Source organism: Spodoptera frugiperda, chromosome 27, assembly GCF_023101765.2.
Source record: "Spodoptera frugiperda isolate SF20-4 chromosome 27, AGI-APGP_CSIRO_Sfru_2.0, whole genome shotgun sequence".
NCBI classification, from domain to species: Eukaryota; Metazoa; Arthropoda; class Insecta; order Lepidoptera; family Noctuidae; genus Spodoptera; species Spodoptera frugiperda.
The window spans coordinates 10,680,623-10,702,784 of record NC_064238.1 but is presented as its reverse complement, the minus strand read 5'-3'; the positions used below and the strand labels follow the sequence as shown (position 1 = coordinate 10,702,784).

Sequence of the window (22,162 nt, the reverse complement as noted above, 5' to 3'; positions counted from 1 at the left end):
GAATTTGTTAACTTTTATTTGTAACTAACGGTCGAATTCGATGGTAAAAAACCGTTTCTAAACTTATATGTACATAAAATCGTCCAAACGCATACGTATGTCAGATCACAGCTATATTTTACATACACAACATATAACTTAGTTTCAGCAATAAACTACGGAAAGCAAACCAGGAAACGATACGGTTAAGCCCTTTACCCTAACTGAAAATAGATTAGTTGGCAAAACTGAAAGTTATTTGTACAGTAATTATGTCTAAATGTGTATTTAATAGTGTCTTCACTATTTATTACTGTAGCCAAGTATAATGGGGAATTCATGATGCCAGCAAATCACCTGCCCCGGTTGGAAGGATAATAATTTCGTGTTGTTCCTACTTGCTTGGCTTGTACCTTGTAAAGATTGAGTTTGTTTTATGCAACGACTCTTAGGATGCTTTTCTACCAGAGATTTGCTATATAGCTATGTTACGAAACTATGTGACCGTTTCCACCGATTCTAAGCTATGTAGCTGTGAGAGTATGATGTGTTATAAAGATTGAAGATGTATACAGCAGGACAGTAGTCGTGTGAGGAAGATGCGCAACTCTGCTAAAAACATAGCTTAGCTGAGTCCGTTTTCTTTAAATTTTTCGTTTAAATAGATTGTTATTATTATTATCGATTGAAACACTTTTAGTATTGAATAAAAGCCTCTCACTTATATAAGGGTATGTCTAACAATACATGCCATACATACCTATACAATGTTCCTTTTTTAAACAATAAAACATTCTTCTAGCACTAAATTCTTCTCATTCCTTTATAGTCCGTAGGAACTAGGGTCAATGATGTGTATAAATACCAATTCAGCGATATGAATAATTGGGTACGTACATTTTTATTCTATAAAAATATCTAAAGCATTCTGACTACACTACTAAAGATTTCTAGACTAGCATTCAAGGCGAGTCTATACTTCACTTACTCTTCTATTATCAATCTGAAATAAAAATGTTCCTTTAGAAAAAACTACATCATTAAATAAGCGTAACAAAATATTTACTACGTTACGCGTAAAACAACCTGAACCCTTATTTTTGATGGACGCGTCTCTCACTCACCCTACATCGCCTGTGCCGTGTAGTAATTTCTATATTAGTATATTCCGTGCGCGCTGATACTTATCCATCGATATGAACGTAATACTAGTGTAGAAGACTGACTTGTCTGCTATTACATGGATTTATAACATAACTGGTAAAAAGTGGGTGTTACTATGTTACAACACCATTTCTACCAATAAAAAGATGTCTACATTTCATTTTGTTAAAAACTACTATCTAACTAGCTTCTGCCAACGGCTTCGCCCGCATTCCCGTGAGATAAAAAGTATCCTATCACCCAAGTCAGCTCATACCCTATACCACATAATTTTTTTTTCAATAGTATCAGCATCATTGACGGACAAACATCCAAACAAACTCACTTCAATTTCATAATATTAGTGTGATATTGGAAAAGCAAAAAATTTCACTATATTGCAAAATATTTCATTTCTAACTTCACGTTGTTCCTAGAAAAATGTGTATGAATTTTTTTATTGATGTTAAACTGCTTTTTCATCGTGCCAATATCATTGTTTTGGTTATTTTTTCATATCTGAAATATTTTTAAAGCGTTCGTCAATATTTTAAATAATATTACTATGTAGTTGCTTTCTGGTTGAAACTAAAATATTACCTTTGAAAAATTCATATGTTTACTGAACAAAAATTAAATAGTTTTCACTCATAATATAACTAAGTATCATGAAAACACATTATATAGTAAGAAATTAGATAAATAACAGGTTCCTTAACATTATACAAAAAAATGTGTCGTGAAAAAAATGAGACATAGGATGACACAGGTTTCCAATTTATTACCTCATTGCATCTAGTTATACCTAAACTAATTTCTTTATCTATAATTTTTATTCAAGTAAACTATGAAATATTGACAGTACACTGCCCTTATCTGAAGGCCACAGATGACAAAACAAATGTCCAAACTTTATCAGTGTGTCGCCACCCTTATGATTGACTGTCGAATTATAAGGGTGGTCTAGAGAATCCATCATTCAACGCAAATTCATTCTTTAGCCATCATTCCTTTACTATCGTAATACATTTTGCAATAAAAGGTGCTATGGAGAAAAAAAATGTTCTATGGTTAGTTTATTATGAGTGATGTGGTATAATATTTATGTATCTAATCAATCGCTCTTTTACTAATGAATTACTTGTATATAAATCTCTCTCATTTATGCGTCCACCGTAATTTTTTTTTGGACATTACAATTCTATTCAAAAGTCTTGCTATTCAAGAATGTATTCTTAATACAAATATTAACTAATTTAATTCTTATAAATTCTATTTTATTCAAAGCTGTATTTATTTCGTATTTCTCTTAAAATGTTTTTTTCATTTACAAAATGGAATTATTTTCTTGATTAAGTTGGAACAAACAATTTGTACGAACGATAACTAAGCGGTCAGCCTGTGGATGCCCAAACAAATATAGCGGTCTATTCCCAAATAAAATTTTAATTAGATTGGTTAGAAACTATCTTGTCTACCTCGACGGGGCGTCGGGGTTTATTCTATTTTTCATTCGCAACAAGAGCTAAAAAGAATTATTTATGCTCCCTTTAATATTTCATAAAATTTCAACCCACAATTCCTACGCAAAAAATATGTTTAACAAAAACTTAATATTTGCGCAATTAGTTTTGCGTGTGGGTGTATCATATTATATTAAAATCATATTACACTGAATGCGTACATATTTCATCACATAGTTGATACAAATTGTTTGTTGAAAAATATTTTTCTAATATTCATAGAGGAAAATGTACTGCGAAAGAATTTTCAAAGTAAACGCGACTAATCCGGCGTAATGAACAAAGCTCTCCGTAGGTAACTACTGTTAAAAAATTCTCGGCGAAAATGAGTCATTGTTGCAAAATGAAACGAAAAAATCCAATTCTCGGAGGTCTTCGGCAAAATACGGGCGATGTAGCATGTAAATAAGTCTTTACGAATTAGGGAAGACATCTTTCATCTCTGTTCGAAACGATTAGATATTCATAAGATCGCTCGCTCGTCCCTTGTTTTCCCCGCCTCCAAACATTTTTTACCCTTGATTTATTTTTGTATGTAAACAAAAAAGTTTTACTGCTCAGAAGTAATATGAATCTATAATGGCCAGTTTCCAAGGCTTTCCTTTCAAAAATTACTTTGTATGTTTTAGGATTAGGCCAAGTTTAAAAGGAAAAGTTGAAAATCACCTCCCAGGGTCATGGTGTGCTGTTGTGTAAGTTAGATTACTTATTGATTATTTTTTAATTACTTACTTGCTTCTTCCTTCTTGTGATGATACTTTGTGTGAAGTTTGGCACTGTATTTTGTAGCCGTTGTAGGATATTTTTTGGGTAATACGACACTAAATGTAATTTGTATAAACGTGATGTTTAGATAAGCCAATCACTACTTATTATCATAGTTCTTAATGTTCTATAGATAGGTAGATTCTAAGACAATCGCCCTTAAAGATTTTGACTGTTAAAGAATTGAAAGAGGTGTGTAAGAATCATAGCAATTGGCGTTCCATTGTTCCACCCCCATGGGAGATAGGCGTGAGGTTATGTATGCATGTAAAGATTCAGTGAAGATAGTACTGTCTACGTGCAACTCTTTAGTCTCAATAAAACCCTATCATATATCGATTTTACAACATAGATTTTGTGTATTGACAATTTATATCACTGTAAGACAAAAATATCTCTTTTAATGTTCAGTAAGAGTATAGTAGTAACTGTCGTACTCAGAAACATTTCATGATTGCTTAAACTATTCCTAAGTAAAGATTTTGTTCCGAAAACCACTACTAAGCACTGGCGCAAATAACCATTAAATGTCTTTGAGTGTGACGGTAAAAGTAGTAATTATTAAGTGGTAAAGAAAAGTCAAATATTTTTTTAAAACTTTATTGTTTCTTTATAATGTTTATTACACATGTAATTATATAATGCGGAGCACCGCACCTTCAGGTATCGTCATACATACAACAAATTTTATTTAATACTATTGTTACTTGTATACAATAATAAACTTTTGACATAATAATAACTGGTTATAATAATTATCAAGATCTGTCATATCCTAATTCAAGAAAAACACTTTCAATTTAATATTTTTTTATTTCGTTATTTTACATCGAGATTCAGCGGGATTAAAGCTGGACAGCTTTTTATGTACAATGTAAGTAGTGAAAAATTAAATGAAAATTTTAGTTTTTTTTTAACGACAGTATCTGTCTTGAAAGCACTTCGATATTTAAGTAATAAGTAACGAGTCTTAAAAAATAAAGGGACGGGGGACAAGATTAGGTTCTTTTTATACAATTTTCGAAATTAAGGTACACTTTATAGGCAACGAAAGTATTACACATCTTGAAGTATTTTTACGTATTTTATTTCGTTATAATTTTTATATAGAAATATATCGGTCACAGGAAGAATATTAAAGTACACAAACAATTTTCGATTTGAAATCAGAATTGTTTTCTAACTATGTAAAATATCTTCTCCTAGTTTACGCTTACATCTATCTACTCTATTATTATTTTATAGTTTTATTATTATACAGTATCCTACTTTTTCAAATGGGTCTTACTAGAAGTATATCAAAATAAATTTCAATTATTTTTCGATATGCATTTTTTATTTAATTAAAAATATTTTTGCATAGTTCCAAATCAGTAAATAATCAAATTTGCAATTTTTAAGAATGTTCCAGTTATAACGAGTAATTAAATATTATATTTTCTTTCATACTTTACCAAGACCCCTTTGCAAAAGTCCTCTTAAAAATACTATTTACAACATCGTTTAGATTCACAAAATTTACTAAAAACTTACTTACAATTTACATCACTTAGTACAGATATTATTAGAGGCTAGATAGACTGATTCGTATAACCTCAACTATTTACATTTTCTTTTTGTGTTTTAAACGTAGTATTGTCAGCTGTTTATACATTCCTGTGTCCACTATCATTTTGTTCTTTCATTTGATTAAATTTTTCATCATCATTTTTCGCTAATACACATCTATCATAAACAATTATACGTTTTATTTGCCAATTAATGTAATACAAAATATTCATTACATTTCTGTTATAACATTTTACTTGGAAGTATAATCATAGAGTGACAAGGGTTCTTTATATGTTGGAAATCAAATCTAATTATTATTACATAAATTAATACGATTAACACGCTTTATATTACACTATATACAACACTATATGGAACAAGCATATCCTACTTGCTCATGTAAAGTAATTTACTTTATATTGTACATAACACAACCCACACTATAAAATAGCAAATTGTCTCAGCCAGTTGCATTGAAAATGTCGGGCAAAGTTATTATTCTTCTGGAGGTCCACATTGTCAATATAAGCAGCTGATATTGATAAAATCCTTGTATTTACATTTAGTTAAAGATCCGTATGTGTCAAGAGAGTGCGATGAACAGGCAGGCAACCAACACGAGGCAGTGTGTCGGTGATGTAGGTGCGAAAGCCTGCCCTCCTCGCTGCATCGCCGCAGGGTACTCACCTGATAAAGGAAAAATCGAATTTGCTTCTTTGGCAAAAATTAAAACTGTTCTCAACAATATTGGTAGCAACAAAACGAATATCGGAAGAGAATCAGAACTTAATGAGGTAAAAAAAGCCCTAACTGACACAAGAAGATATATATATTACGAAACAATATTTTTGCAAGAACTAATTCTAATAAATATGTAAATTAAAATTGTTTAAATTAATAAACCTATTTATGATTTACCAAACTACAATTGTAAAATGTCTGCATTCTATGGACAGACTAGTATTGAAATCAATAAATCGTAGATTGAAAGCCGGAACAAAGGTTAGAAAGGAATGTAAGACTATGAATAGAATTATGAAAAACCAGACATCACAATAATGGCGATATCAATATGGGTGGCGAGAGAAATTCTATTAAGTTCTAAGAAAGACAATAATAAATTTTAATATCAGTTATTTTTCAAATCAATATTTAATTTCAATAATGAATATCGAAAGTGTGGACGAAAATGATTTTGAAAATTCAAATTAAATTCATGTCTTCAAATTGAAAGCAACCTATGATCGTAAATCTTCGACACAGTTAAAAGAAAAGCCAATTACTTAAATGTGACTAACATCGAAGTTATTTTACGACAGTTTTTCAACTAATACCAGTGATAAATTACATGTTACGTATGAAAACACCTTGTTTCATTGTAATCCCAACCATTGTTTCTAGCCAAACCTAACATTAAAGGGAAACATAAAATTCTGTTGATTCATTGCTTTAATGATAATGGTCTTTAGCCTTAATTTTTTATTCGTAGAGACGTTCAAAAATGAACTTTCTTTCCTTTATCTTACGGAGGTCGTTTATCAAGAAGATTGGGATGCTCTTTACAGATCGCCGTCAAGATTTCGGATTTTATAAATTATGATCTGAATTAAACATTTACTTTACGTTTTATAAAGAAACGCGTAGGCAACGTGACGGCTAATGAAATGTTATGTCAATTCAATTAGTCTTTGATATTTTTCTGGAAACGTTAAATATTCTGTGTTAATGCTTTTAAGATGCTTTAATTACTTCTAAGAATGTTATTTACTAATGAAGTGTTCTCACAACATTAAGAGGAGAATTTCATTATCTGACACAAACAGAAACAAAATCAAAACTAGAAAGTTCTAAAAAGAAGATCTTATGTGAATCACTTGATGTGTTGTCTAACTCACCATTGAGAACGTGCACCACGATGCTCTTGGACTGCGCGTTGCTCGGGTTACACTGATACGTCCCGGAGTCTGAAGGTCTTGCCTGCTGGATTAGCAGGAATGAGGTCGTCGTCTCCCCCTTCTCAGTCACCACCGACACACCCCCTCTCGGGGAGTCGTAGCTTATTATCTGTATACATTTTATTCACTCCATGTTTTATGGTAATAGGATTGATGCTATTTTCTAGATTGGATACATTTTCCTGTTTTTCATGTTATAAAACTGTTGGATTGAATATATTATTATGGTAATTCGGATTATGTTGTCTGACAAATAGAATTACATCTGGGCTGTTAAATTTCAGGATTGTGCCGTAACTGTTGGTTTGTAAATTTAATGGTTTACGGTCGTAGCGTGAATCATTGTTATTATGAAAATTAAATTCAATTTATAGCGGATTATTTTAAAAGCAAGCATTGTTAATCTTTTAGTGGGTCGAATTACATAACTACGTAACTTTCTCATTACTGACAATAAACCCATATCCAAGCTCTATTTTACTACACAATTCATGAAAATGGTCTCTATCACATCATATTTGAGTTTAATTTCATTTTACTCTAAAAGGTATATAGTACATTGTGTTCTTACCGCATCGTTGTGGTTCCAAAATATGTAAGCTGGTGGCTCGGGTGAGTAGAGAACCACACAGGTGAGGTTGATAGTGCTTCCCCTGTCTATGTAGAGGTCAGGGCCGCCAATTATCTCCGTTGTTGGTTCTGTAACAAGAATTACAATTTAATCGACGTACAATGAAGTTGGAACATACATTTTATTTGATATTTGGATATTTGTATAACATTTTTAGAGAATTTGCCTCGTTCCTCAAGTTGTCGCAAGAGTAACTGCACAGCAAGGGGTCTCGGATTTTGACGCCCGAGTCGTGCAAAGTATTACTGGGCTTTTTTCGAGATTTTCTCAGTAGTAGCATGGATTTTGGAATTGTGCCCAGTAAATGGCAATAGGCTCATCGTCTATTACATGGAATTTACAACATAAATGCTGAGTATACATTCCACAATGGCATTATATTATGCCGTAACGTGCACTTCTGCTTACCCCTGCGGGATAAAAGATCGTGACGGTAAAATAAATTTGTGAAATCAAAGCGTGTTTTGTTTTATATAAAACGTCCATAACCACATTTGAGTCTGTAACAAAGAGATTGTTCGTCAGTTAATTATCTTGTTCAAAGAATTTCCCACAGATTCCTAGAAACGAATGCTGAATCTAAAATTGACGATGTATGAACATTACTTTCGCGTATTTTGTTATTTCATATTTTTATATTGTCTTTATATTTTTTTAGAGTAGGTACTTAAACGTTATACATTTTTTCTCTGAACAACACTTAGTGTGTTTGTTTACAGTACAGCGCTATTAATTACGATAAAGAAAATTTATATGAAAACATATCGTCATAATTTTATTCTGCGTAATTTTCAGTACTAATATACAATGTGATAGGCGTGGGACTTCTAACCCGTTAAGGCTGAGTACTACATCTAATTTTATCGACAAAAAAAATAATATGAGGTGTTGAACCCCCAATTGAAAATATTGAAAAATAGCGATTTTTTCGGTAAAAATAATTCAGATTTTTTTTTCTCCCCAAAACATTATCAAACATGAAAAAAGTAATGAATTAGTTAGCCAAGGTTATTAGCTACCGTTTGTCGTTTTTTTTTTTGTTTATACGACGCATACAACCTTTGATATCAAAAAAAGTAAAAAAAATATTAAAATAGCCATAATTTTTAGGGGAGGGGATTCGACCCCGTCGACCCCGACTTTTGTCGATAAAATTAGATGTAGTACTCAGCCTTAACGGGTTAGAAGTCTCACCCCTATCACATTGTAGAATAAAAATTTGGTAACTCACTAATGTTTTGTTCTAATTGGTGATTAGATCAGTGCCTAGACTTCATTAGTCAATATATGGACTTGACTATAACGTTTTGTCGAGTGTCAGTCCCATGCAATTAGACCAGGTTTTATGGCATTTTAGCATGTCAATGATCTAAAAATATTTAAAAAAAGAGAACCCCCTCATACTTCTTTACCACTTAATTTTTTTAAGGCAGATAATATCCATAAAACCTTCTCTTAAGTCTTAAAAATACTATGCTGAAACCACATCAAAATTGGTTCAACCAAATGCGAGATTATCGTGCAGAAACATACATACACACAGGTTAAACTGAGAACCTTCTTTTTATTATCTCTGTTAAAATCATCCAGTATGTTAGGTGTTCCTGGAATTTCTCAAGTAACGAGACCTTGTTAAAATAGTTCTGAGGGTAAAAACTAAAGTCACTACAAAAACACTTCTTTAATAAGGAAAGGACGTCGGTATGTTTTGTTTTTCTTACAGCACGCATAAGTTGCGTGCGTGCCCATAATACGTCGCACTTAATTAACTTGGTCAAACATGGCAACTTAAATATTTTGTTCTAAGTTCATCAACAAACGCCTACTCACATAATATACTCTACAATAGACTTCAATTTAAAAATTCATATTAAAAGAGAACTATTTCACACAATTTGACCTTTCAAATCATCAAGCTTGTAATAATAGTAAAGTAATAAATAATTTTGAGTAAACTACTTAAAAAAAACTTCAATCTCCTCTTCTTAATATAATAAACCTGCTCCTAACTGTAATAACCATTTTTCTAAAACAGGTGTCAAAATCGGTTCGGTCGATCGTGAGATAATCGCGCACTAACAAACATACATATGCATCAAACAGAAACTCAAACCTGATTAGAGCCAATCTAAAATGAAATAATAACAATATTTATAACGGTTTTATGTATAAAACATAAACTGTCTTGTACAGTTCGTAATATACAGTATTTTTTATCAAATAATTCAAGTTAATATTTTAACTAACAGTAAAAAATCTGATGACATCCGATGGAATTTCAATGTTACAACCGTAAACTAAACACAATTCTCCTTGCCCCCGATAAAAATAACGCTCACGACACACGGGACTTAATTTTATTATAATTGTGCAGAAAAATATAAACATTAATTTACTTAATTAGTCCTTGCAAGGTCCTTCACTAATAACCATCTAATACCAGACCTTACACCTGTAAACTACTAATACACCTTATTATAGTAAACTTACTTGAAGGTTTTATACAGCGTGTACACTGAAAAATACAGGTTGAATAGAATCTCTACACAAAGTTTCAGCTTAAAATACGTTTAAAAAAAAATTGGTACCAAATACTTAGTGTCGCTAGGTTCTTCATTTTAAATCATCATACAAACGTATCACAACACTTAAGGGGTCACTCGCTAATTACGAAACATTTCTTCTATAAATCTGATCGCCTAGTACCCGTATCTACCTAATTTAGATATTCGGTTTCTGGTTTATGTTTTCATTACTTCGTTCCATGAAAACATAAGTTTAAAAAATCCTTCCCGTATAGTTTGTTATGGTGTCTAGAAACCGTGCACTTGATATGTATACCCCCTTTTTGTTACACCTTGTATAAAACGTGACCTATATAAAGTACTCATGTATATTTCGTGTTTTTCCAGCTCATTTCAAACAGCCTTCATTACAGTTTATCTTTCATTCGCTTTAGCTAAGTGGTTACTAAATAATGAATGTGTTTGCTTTTACGAAGGACCACTTCTCTACCGTCATAATCGTTAGTGTTGTAGCATTAGGTACTCGAGTTTTTAATATTTTAAAAGACGGCATTTTTAGTGTCTGTCAGTTTTTTTACTAGCGTTTTTTTTGATTCTGGTTCAATACATTGAACATGCAAAACTGCATTGGTTACTAGGTTTCCAACTGCAATTTTACCAGAAAATTTAAGAAAGGCCAAAAAACAGATTGGCGAAGTTTGTAAGATTCGTAGCAATTAGCTTTCCATTGTCTATACCTACTCCCACGGGAGACAGGCGTGAGGTAATGTATGTATGTATGTAAAAAGAGTACCTAATTTTCGTTTTATTTATCAAACAAAAATCATACTGAAAAATCCTCCTTAGGTAAGTACTAATTACATATTATTCCTGTTACTAATTACATACCCAGTACAAGTAATAATAATATATTTCTTTATTAAACATCTGTACTGTACACATAAACCATAACAACCAATTATTTGCCAACCAAAATTGAAATTACCATACTGATAAATAACGTTGTTTCTTCAATAAATATCACGTCGTTCAGCATTAATTCCGACCTCGTTTCTACTGTGTTTATTGATATAACAATAGTTTACAATCATTAAATACGGGTAGTCAACACAGAAGTCATGACAATCTATTACGTTCAAATTACAAGGGGTTCTATGTAGACCAATTTAGTTGAACGTATCAAATTTTCATAACTAATTCCTATAATTGACATTATATTATTTTCGTTGGGTTTCCTATTTCCTAGTTGTTTATTGAAATTGGATTTAGAGAAAATTATGTACGGGAAAAAGGTTTAAATCGTGAGACATTTTCACATGTTTTTAATCTACAGATATCTTTCACTTGGTTTCTATTTAAATCGACTGATATCAATACCAACCAATTCGCCTAGCTATGTATGCTAGCTATAGTTAGCTGATTAAAATTACACACACATTTGACTAGATATTTACTCAAAGTTATTACCTATCTAACTTCTATAACCTATTAAAAATACCGAAAAAGATATTAAAAAGTTAGTAACATCTAAACAACTAACGCCTATTCACAAATAAACCGCTATGAACGCTGTAACTTTAAGAATGACAATTTACATTAGCCAATACGAAGCTTCGGCAATACGGGGTCCAATATAAACCTACTAAATTCCCATTTGGAAAATTGGAAAACGGAATTCATCGATATTATTTTATTTACAGTCGGATTTGAAATTCGGAATTAATTTTGAGGTTTACGAACTCGTATTAATTGAAAAAGTTCAATGATAGAAGTTCACCGATTTCGAGGAGCATGTAATTTGGAGGTTTTGGCCTTGATACTCAAATACCGATGTTATCCAATCAAAAGATAGGGGAACTTGCACAAGATTTTGTTGATCATCTAATTAAGAAACCGAGGTATTTTCGAAAATCGAAAGACAAATTATTAACATGCTTTGGAAGGCTTGGCCCAAAATAAGTATCTGTTACTGAATTAAAAATGAAAGTGACAAAAGTGGAAAAAGACAAAGTTATTTTGGAAAAGCAATGACAGACAACAAAATGTCCAAAAATATTGTCATCGATGAATTATAATGCCGAGTGCCGGTTCGACGAGCAAGAGTAGGAACGCGGTGATTTTCGTCAGTAAGTGTATGACACTCCCACTCGCCTCACTCAAGATATGAGAAGTCATCGGATGATTTTCAAAAGGGATGATCCCTCTCCCCATTGTCACAAACAAAATAAAGTATAATAAGTATCAACTTACCAACAACGTTGAGATGTATAAAATGACTCATGTGCGGAGTCGTAGATATTTGACACTCATAAATTCCCGAATCCCTGTGTTGCGGATACTTGATCTGGAACAAAAATTAACTATTAAATCTAAGCTCAAATTCATCCTTTAATTTAACCAACGAGATAGAAAATAATAATGCTATGTGTAAGACAATTTTCTGGTCTGGTGAACGCAAGAATCTGCTTGTAAAATTTTCCTTCGAACAGATTTTGTTGAGTAGTGATTTTTTAAACTACGTTTTAGTTATTAGTAAATTGAATATTTAATGTAATATTTGTGATTTCAAAGTAGAATTGATTTCAAAGAAACTATTTTATGCTGATAACGATTTACAATTTAATATTATTGATTTTTTTTATTAAAAACATACTTTATTTATAATCTGCTGGTAACTGTTAATAACTATTCCTATTTTGTTAAGTTTGACTACACGGTTAGCACGGTGACTGGGCAACCGGCTGCCAGGCAACGTATTAGATTCGCGCACGGAGCAACTCTTTATGTGATCCATAAATTGTTGTTTCTCATCTGGATGTCATGTGTATGTGAAATTGTATATTTGTAAACGCATCCACTACACAGAAGAAAATCTGATGGAAATTACTAGTTTTCTAAATCAAACGGATTTTCAGAATTATTAGCATTGTAATAATTTTAGAGATCTGTAAAAGATCATGTTGCAAGAATCATCTTCTATGTATAGTAGCAAGATTAACAGCATAAAGAAAAATAAGTTTGAGTTACCTTCTTATGATAAATAGTCCGAACATTATGCTAATGTTACACAACAAACATTTTGTACAATATTCAGTTTCGTAACAAAACAACGTCAGAACATTTCAACGCTAACCGTCAAGTATTTTGTAAGTAAGACGGTAATTTAATACTCCGAGCAATATTCTAGAACTTTCTAAAGATAAATGTGTACAGATATATTTTAGAAACATTATCTTCTTAGGAAAACATTTCAGTGATTTTATGTAATTCATATAATTTGACATCCAAAGGGCTTAATTTTAAATAGGGTAGATAACCGATCTATATTTTAATGTCCGTCTTATAGATTGTTTTAAAATATTAGACACGTATTTTTAATTTTCTTTCGGAAACAAATACTCTCGAAGATTCTATTCTATCGATTTGAAATATCGCATGACATCACTTCTAGATACGTTTTATGCGTAGAAATCACGTTTTTGTTCCTACTCCTAAACTTTGATTCGTTTTATCCAAGTATTGTTTTCTTGTATGACAAAATAAAAAAGTCGTATTTAATATTTTTTTCATAACCTAACTGACGGACTAAAGTTTATTTTTGCAAAGCTAGGTCTAATGACAAAACGAACAAATCTTTAATAGATTTTTTTATTTTCATATCCCGTCATCATCCATATTGTTATATTACACGGTAAAGTAAATGTTGCTTGAACTAAATATATTTTAGTACTTTTATGTGTGATTTAACGACGTGTGAAGTTTTACATACATTACGGATGGTCACATTTTAATGTTTTTGGGTGGATATTTTTTTTAAATATGTATGTAGGTATTCGTATTTTACGTGTGTTGTTTATTTTGCTGAAACATTTTATTTACGCTTCCAAATGACCTTTATTTATTTAGATAGTAACACACAAAATATATGATGTGTTTGTTGAATCTAAAAATAACATACTAGTTAACTGCAAAAATTCTACAAATACTTGATTTTTTTTTACTTTGGTATAAAGCCGGGTCCAGACGAGTGTAACTAATGTAATCCACGGTTAATGTAACACGATTCTTCAGCGCGAGTTTACACAATGCTATAAAATATTCGTGTTACATAATTACTTTTTTTACGTGTCAATATCCTGGTTGTGTAAACAAGAAAATAATTTCTACTGGGTCAATATCGAAAGAAAGGAAGACTAAAGCATTAGGTACTTTTAAGAATAATCTGCCACTAATTGAATGGGCACTCCATTCTTCTCTCCACCTTTACAACAAAAATAGTCATCTCGTAATAAATAACATAGACAAGCATCTAACCTACCGCTCGAAACATTTCGACCCTGATATTGTTATTGTATGTAAACAAATATTTGTCTCCATTAAAACTCCTAAAATGTCTCGCTTGCTTGTTGTATAGTTGAAGAAAGGATATCGGAGAAGCCCGGTTTTTATCTCTGAGGCAAGTTGCCAAAACATAGATTACAATCTTAAGTGGTTTCTTGAACATGTAGCAAAGTTTATCCCTTAAGCGGAGGGCTACGTCTTATAATTCGATCCAATATGTCATTGGACTTGCCAAAACACTCTTTAGCTTTAGTGTTTGTCCAAAACTTGCTTAGTTTATAATGAAATATGAACTTGTAATCGTGTTATGGATGAATAAATACTTCTTCTTGTGTGTGTAAAACTTTTGTATAACAGTTAATAACCTTGAAATGAACTGATCTGTATAACGGAGCAAGCTACATTGTGCCTATTATTACTTTTATGGGATAAAGGGTAAATTGATACTTCGATCACCTGATGAAAAGTGATGAGTATCACCCATAAGTAGATAATTTCTGTATTTAATCTGTTGATTACATAGATGAATAGATACACAAAAACGATGTTTACCAAACACAAATCAATTTCAAATTCTGACTGGGTTTCTATTTTTGGAATAGAACCTCTAGTGATATTCGACGTATTCAATACATTTACCTGTAAAGTCCAGTCCTCGGAGTGCGGTAAGTGAATAGCTCTAAACCTTTGATCGCTCGTGTATGTGTACCGGCCGACTGTCAGCAGATGGATGTCTCTATGCCGTACCCACGATACTTGCATGTTTAACTGGAACAAAAAGGTTTTATTAGATACATTGAATGGTAGAAAATCTATTATACATAGTTGGTGTATGTCTCTCTTCTGTATACTACTTGAATGACCATTGTTAAAGGAACTCGTTCATTTAATTTCAATTGTAGTAGATGACTTAAAGTAATAACATTTGCATTAGTCGACATCATTTCTAACCACCTATTCAGGCTTAGGACTCTATAATTATAGTTAACGAAGCCAATTAAAGTTTCAATAGCATCTTGAAAAAAGAGAATTAATATTCGTTCTTTAAAAAGCATGCCAGCAAGAGCCAAGAAAAAATTAATGCAATCTTGCGGGATCATCTCCAAAATATTCTTGGCAACCGGACAGCTTTAAATATTACACAGGGAAATGAGGTAGTTAACGAAAACTCATTTTCCTTTGACGTAAAAAATAAAAATCAAATAGAATCGCATTAACGATAGGTTATAACCGAGCAGGGAAATAGGAGCCTTAATGGTATAACATTGTAACCTATACCTGGCTGTCATTAGCATTAGTTGGCTTACAAAGCTTCGCTCTCATTTCACTGTAGCGATCATTACACAGGCCTTAATGAACGCGGTTTTTATTTTTTATTTAGTTCGGTCTACAGACAGTATCCATTAGTGCACTTTCTTGTGTTTGAAGATTTCTGATACCATATTATTTTTTATTCTGCACTTAGAATTTTAATGTAATCTGGGTTTGTTGTTAGTGTAATTTACTAAGTAGCTGAAGAAGTAACCGTTGTCTTATAATATATGGGCTCATTTATTTACATTTCTCTAGTAAATGACCATCTGGTCATCAGATGATTTTAATCTAATGGGGACTACCAAGGGCTAACGTTTTTTACTCACGCAGTGATACTATCTAGCGTGAGGATATTTTGGCCAATCACTATACTGCTGTCAATATATTGAATATCCAATCGTGTGACACTACCTAATTCCTAATTGGACGAATAAAAACGTAGCACTATTATTAGTGAGTCTACTATATCATCATATTTCAGTATCATCGAGATAGGCGGCGTATCAAGCCAGGCTCAAGCAGGAACTGGTTTGCAAGCAAGTATTTTAGATTCCTGAAATCTGAAAATATTCGATAAGAAGAAAATACTGAATAATACATTTTCCAAACCAGGAACCGGACCTTGACTGGGTTTACTTGACCAACAAAAGCAAATTTTACTTGAAATCGACCTACATACGAGTACGTTAAGCGACATAGTTTTACTTTGTAGTAATTTAATCGAGCGGCCATGGCCTGAAATTATATCGATACAAGCTTATTGTATGCAATTATCGTTGTTATTGTAGCATTTTAATGAAAGTGGCAAGTATAACTGTTGTTCATGTTCAATTCATATTTTTATGAGTGTGAAACGATTAGTTTAATTTTTATCATTGATCGACAAATCAAAAGTACCAATCACTGTTGCATAGAATAGAGACCTTGCCAAACGACAGACTACTTACATTAACATATTATTAGATCAAAATTTTGATTACTCTATATACTGCCGTTATTAATCTTCCATGCAAGGCAAACATTATAAAAACAGCTAAATCTAATAGGTATATTAATATAAGCACTCAATAATCCACATTGTTTCACCAGAAAAGTAAAATTTTGGTAAGATCAAGAAAGAAAAAATTTCTTTCTGTCTTGTTTTGGTTTGATCCATACCTTCCAGAAAAAGAAAAAAGGTAAGATCAAACCAAAAGGTACGACGCATGATACTTTGTCGAAGTAACCTTAAAGCCTCCAAAAATTCCCACAAAACCAAAAAATCATTACAAATATCAGTTACTAACACAAAAACTCATAAACGGACCACATTAAAAAAATATAGCAAACGAAGTCTCCAGAAAAGTTATTAAAAAACACGAAACCGTTTACCTGAAACCAATTACGGGCTAGCACATAAATTTAGAGCCGTTGATAGCGTCGCATTTAAAAACGCCGTGTGAAAGAAAGAGAGATCTCGTTACGTAGACCTGTTATTTATATGGGATGTGGCGACTTCGCCTAATGAGACTTTTATTTATAAAGTTCAGCACAATACAGGCTTTAAAGTTTCATTCTGCTATTGTTACGTTTCATTTTAAGCGGGGAGTTTGTGGTAGCCCGCTATGTAAATTGGACGGTGCCTGTTGAAATAAGGGTAACTCGTTAGTACGTAGTGTGTACTCGAGGCCACCACACGTCTGTATTGTTACGGGTGCTTAACGTAAGTGCGTTGGCGCGGCAGTAATGTTTTGAAGTAATTTGACTTTCTGTTTTTGAGACATCTATTCTATGTTGTCTATACTTATGTCTGTGTGAACTTGTTAGCAGTATTTTGAAGGAAAATCTTCAAGATAGGGTTTTTGAAGAAGGTCATTGATCTGATTACTACACGTTTAGTAAAATCAAACCCAATGGTGAATACGATACCATATAAATAATTTAATACTACCTCTATAGCTGCCAAGACAATCATATCTGGGGTGTTTACTAAGACGTTACATGTATACCTATGTCAATCATCACAACTAACACGGATCACTATAGCTTACCTATGTACAAGCTACGTGTAAACCGTTTCAATCAAAGTAATTGCCAATATATCAATACACGTCACAAATGTACCAACATTGGCTGTACACAACATGTTGGCGCATACATTGGCCATACAGAAGCTAGCAGCTATTGGCCGTTGCCATGTTCAAAAAACGGACAACCAACATCAGTCTACAACTATTCCACTATTGAGAATAGGCTTCTTTTCCCATGGAAAAGGACACCTGGTTAAAATGCATTGCGCGCAGCTCGTGAATACAATTTGTTTGTATTTGCAAATCCCCTTGACTCTGCGATACTTTTGCCTAGATATGCTCCTTTAACAGATAGACGCAGATATAGGTAAAAACTAACGGAACAAATACACCTCGTTTCCATTCTCTAACTCTACTCGCTTCTCGTTCATCGTCACCAGTAGGACAAGAGCTCATAACCCAACGAAATATCCCCGAAAGATAGAACATATCCATTGCCACTGACATAAATCCAACTAGGCACGTGCAAAATGACGGGATGTTATCCCAGCCTTTTATCTTTAGTGGCATTTCATGTGTGATATAAAGTTAGGAAGGAATCTTGTGATGGACATGACCACAGCACTTTTCTTCGAATAGTAACTATCCAGAATGTTTCCTTAGGTACTCAAAAGTCTTCTAACTAGTAAGTTGTTTTATTGTATGACACTTGTGTTTTCGGTTTGATTCTGCTTCTTGTTTTAATTTTTCCCTTGGTTAATATTAGTGGTGGTGTAAACTGATGTGTTTTGATTTAATTTACTAGTATAAGTTACAGTGGCATAAACTATCATGCAAAATTTACTTACCGTTTTATTTCCTAAATTCTTGACTCGGCAATTTAAATATGCTGTTTTTCCGAGCAGCGCTGTCACGTTCTTAGACGCCATCAGGTCGAAATAAGGTCCAGTCCGAGGTGTAGGCCTTGGGCCGTCGAGGGCCGCTCCGGACCGGATCGCGTTGTCCACGGAACCGGCCGGCGATGCCGTGGCGGAGGCGTTCGTTGGCGAACCCTTGCCGAGTTCGCGCTGCGCTGATGATACTGCGAAAGAGAAAATAGATTTTAGTTTCATCATTTGTAACCAACTAGCTTAATGGAAAATTTTTAATTAAAACGCTTAATAAAAGAAACGGTTCTCATAGTTTCGTAAAAATTACTGAAAATTTCTAAGAGACTAAATAAAATAAACGACTAGACGTAATTCCTATTACGACTGTTTTTCTTATATCGAATAAATTGTCGACAAAGTCTCCAAGGTCCATTTACACCTGATCCTATTAAAATCTAAAAGGAAATTTTGTCACGAACCGAGACCAGTATCACCTTTAGAATAAATTTTAGTAAATTGACTCAAATCCGAAGTTACTTTTCCCCTATTTTAACCCTTGCAAATATAGTGCGGTAGGACTGAAATAGATTAACGCCGACAACTTTATTATCCGTGTCTGTTCTGTTGGAAACTTCGTAAAACCGATCACGTGTGTGAACATCACTTGAGTGACGTCACGCTGGGCATTCACGCCATGCGCCAGTTTTACTGGGAATGTAGCGCGCTGTTCAAGTTTATTTCTTTTTGTGCCAGGAAAAATTGATTGAATGTCCAATGTATGTAGGTGTTTCTTCAACTGGGTTTAGAGATGTTTTCGAATTCATGAGTAAAATATATAGATCAGAGGTACAGTTACAATTATCATATGAAAGTTTCTGTATTTATTTATATGTGCTAACTTTTTCAACATCTCCAAAACATAATAGTCACTGAAGAGCAAATGGGACCACCATTCTATTCTTTCTAACCAAACAAAACCCTCTTAGCCAAATCTTAGCCATCGAACAATTGTAATTTAATACACGTTTTATGAAAGCAAAGCGTGAAGATAAATATCAACAACAACTGCTTTCGAATAACGAACACCGCACTGAATATCATGTAACCGAAAAAGGAAAGCTAACATTTTAAAAGGCACACACACGTTCCTTATATTTACCAACCTTGCTTCAAAATGCTTTCAGGGACTCTGTAAGAAACATGAGCACGCTAATGTTATTTTAATGTGTGAGTACTGTTTTACGTGTCTTACTCATGAGACATTATTTTTTTGAATACTGCTTCTACCTACATAAATTTCTTGAAGATAGTTTTCGTTTTACGTTTCTGATCAATGAAACAGCAGCGGTTTCAGCAAATGTAATAGCTCATCTTGACAGTTAGGTAAAAGTATTAAACTATTAACTGCATTGTTTGTACATCTATGACTTTACAAATCTTTTGTTCAATGAATATATTTTAGCAGACGATCACCTTATAAGCTCATGCTTGCATACCCATTCCGTACTGATTTTATGACGTTTTAAATAACTGTTTTAAAATAAATATATACCTAATATTGCAAAATTTGTAAATAATTTACAACATAATTACCAAAAAAAACAACGCCATTTTTTATCTTTTTAGCAACTAATCTTAAATTACACCATCTCAAGGGTTATAAAATTAAAAAGCGTTAGCATCTTAATATTATCTATCTAGCCTTCAGAGCCAGAATTTGAATGAAAAGCGTTGTCGCCTCTATCAGTTATTATCCTGTCATTTAGAGTGGCACCTGTTCCCTAAGGAGTTCCTTCGTCTCCATTCTTCGTTCCATCATCATTGTTGAGAGGCGACGAAGCACGAGTAAATTCTATGCTTTGTTTATTGTAGTCTTTATGTCGTGCTGTTAAGACTGCAAATGTGTATTCAAGTCTTGATTTAGACGTCTTGGTACATTGTCGTTGATGCTAGTCTTTTTAGGTTGGATTTATTGGTAGGTTACATATTTTTGTGTTGGTTTAAATGTAATTATTTAGTTGTTTCTTGTGGTACTATAACGATTTGATTCAACGCTCTATTTAACATCAATAAATTCGAGAAGAATATTCATAAGCGTGGTAAATATGATTAAGTAATAACATCAGAAACGCAAAAAAGTTATACATTACTCAATACTCATTTAATTTATCTGTATGAATTGCAAATGGCGTCCTTAAAAGCAATACAATGAGATGTCATTACACAAAAAGGCTTCGAAAAAAATAGACCATTTTTCTAAGGCTTTACTAATTTAATAAGACATAAAACTAAGGCACACAAAAGATTTTTCGAAACAATGTCTCGAACAAAACACTTCAGTGATGCAGAAATTAAATTTTTGCCAGACTAAAAGACGTGATTTTTTGAAATTCTTTCAATTTTCAGGTTCATTTCAGTAAAATGATAAAAGGTAAACGCGAGCGATTTATTAAAAAGCACAATTTTATGTTCCATAAAAAGAAAATAGAAAAGATCGACTACGACCCGAAGTTTTACCTGAATATGTTCACCTAAAGTAAATGTAGCTTAACAAGTGTCATGTCTTCAACATGATCATTAGAATGAGACTATGACACATAATTCTATTTGGTCACTCCTACTCAAACTTAACAAACTGAACAGGACCAATAAGACCCAAATTAATAATTCAAACACCAAAATTCGAATACGAAACCGAACTAATACTGTAATGACATCCAAATTATAAATTACGCGTCAAAATTTCCGCAAGCAAACATTCGGCCACAAATAAATTTAACAACAGTTGAAGGTTCCCCAATTGTTCCCACTTTCCGCAGGCCCGATGCTAATAACATACTTGATAATAAACTAGCAGGCCTTCCTATTGTTATTGCTGACGGTATTGAATATCACAAAATGGCCGCGTACAAGGGATCGGAACAAAACACGAACGAACAAGAAGGGTTCGTTGGTAATTTTATAGCGGAAGCCCTAACATATTTTTACGGAGCTACTAGGGAAATGCCAAAAGTTTTTGTGTGCCAATGAATACTTTCGCGTTTAAGTATCGTTGGGTTGTGATCGATGGAAATGACAAGGTGTTATAAAGACAGAAATGTTCTCAGAAAAAGATATCTTATGTAAGATCTCCGCTTTTCTATATAATGAAGTTGGCTTTAAAGATACATTATAATCTGAATTCCACACTTTACTAATTAAAAGACCAGTCTTCATAATACTAATACCATTTCTCAATTTTGATTCTAACCCAAACTAAAATACGGTTCCAAATAGTTTGAGCATAAATTACGTCTCAAGGCATCATAAGCTTAGCTCCGTGTGCCGTATATTTTAGAGGTTAGGACAGTCTGCAACATATGCAAAAGAGGATCCAACTAACGAGTTTAGACAGACTCAACTTAATTGCCAAAACGTAACACTACAACTCAAGTTATCTTTTCTAACTTAGATTCGAAGCGCCCATACATATAAAGCACATGTTTATAACTAAAGTAATACGCAATGCAGATGTGAAACGGAGCTCTTCTGACCAGTGTCTGCAGTATTCGGAATTT

The 22,162-nt window shown here is 32.8% G+C and overlaps 1 protein-coding gene across 3 annotated transcripts in view; it reads right to left on the bottom strand.

Annotated features, from left to right (window-relative positions):
* Positions 1-4,943: 4,943 nt before the first annotated feature.
* Positions 4,944-22,162, bottom strand: part of LOC118263718 (uncharacterized) — a 110,299-nt gene continuing 93,080 nt past the window's right edge. The window contains exons 3-8 of one of the 3 annotated variants that reach the window (XM_035575871.2): positions 18,585-18,817; positions 15,053-15,181; positions 12,323-12,416; positions 7,488-7,615; positions 6,857-7,025; positions 4,944-5,672 (exon numbers count right to left, since the gene is read on the bottom strand). In XM_035575871.2, coding sequence (XP_035431764.1) covers positions 5,545-5,672; positions 6,857-7,025; positions 7,488-7,615; positions 12,323-12,416; positions 15,053-15,181; positions 18,585-18,817 — 881 coding nt within the window. In that variant the 3' untranslated portion in view covers positions 4,944-5,544. Of the gene's footprint in view, positions 5,676-6,856; positions 7,026-7,487; positions 7,616-12,322; positions 12,417-15,052; positions 15,182-18,584; positions 18,818-22,162 lie in introns of all 3 variants that reach the window. The other 2 variants (XM_035575870.2, XM_035575872.2) reach the window with 2 other exon arrangements.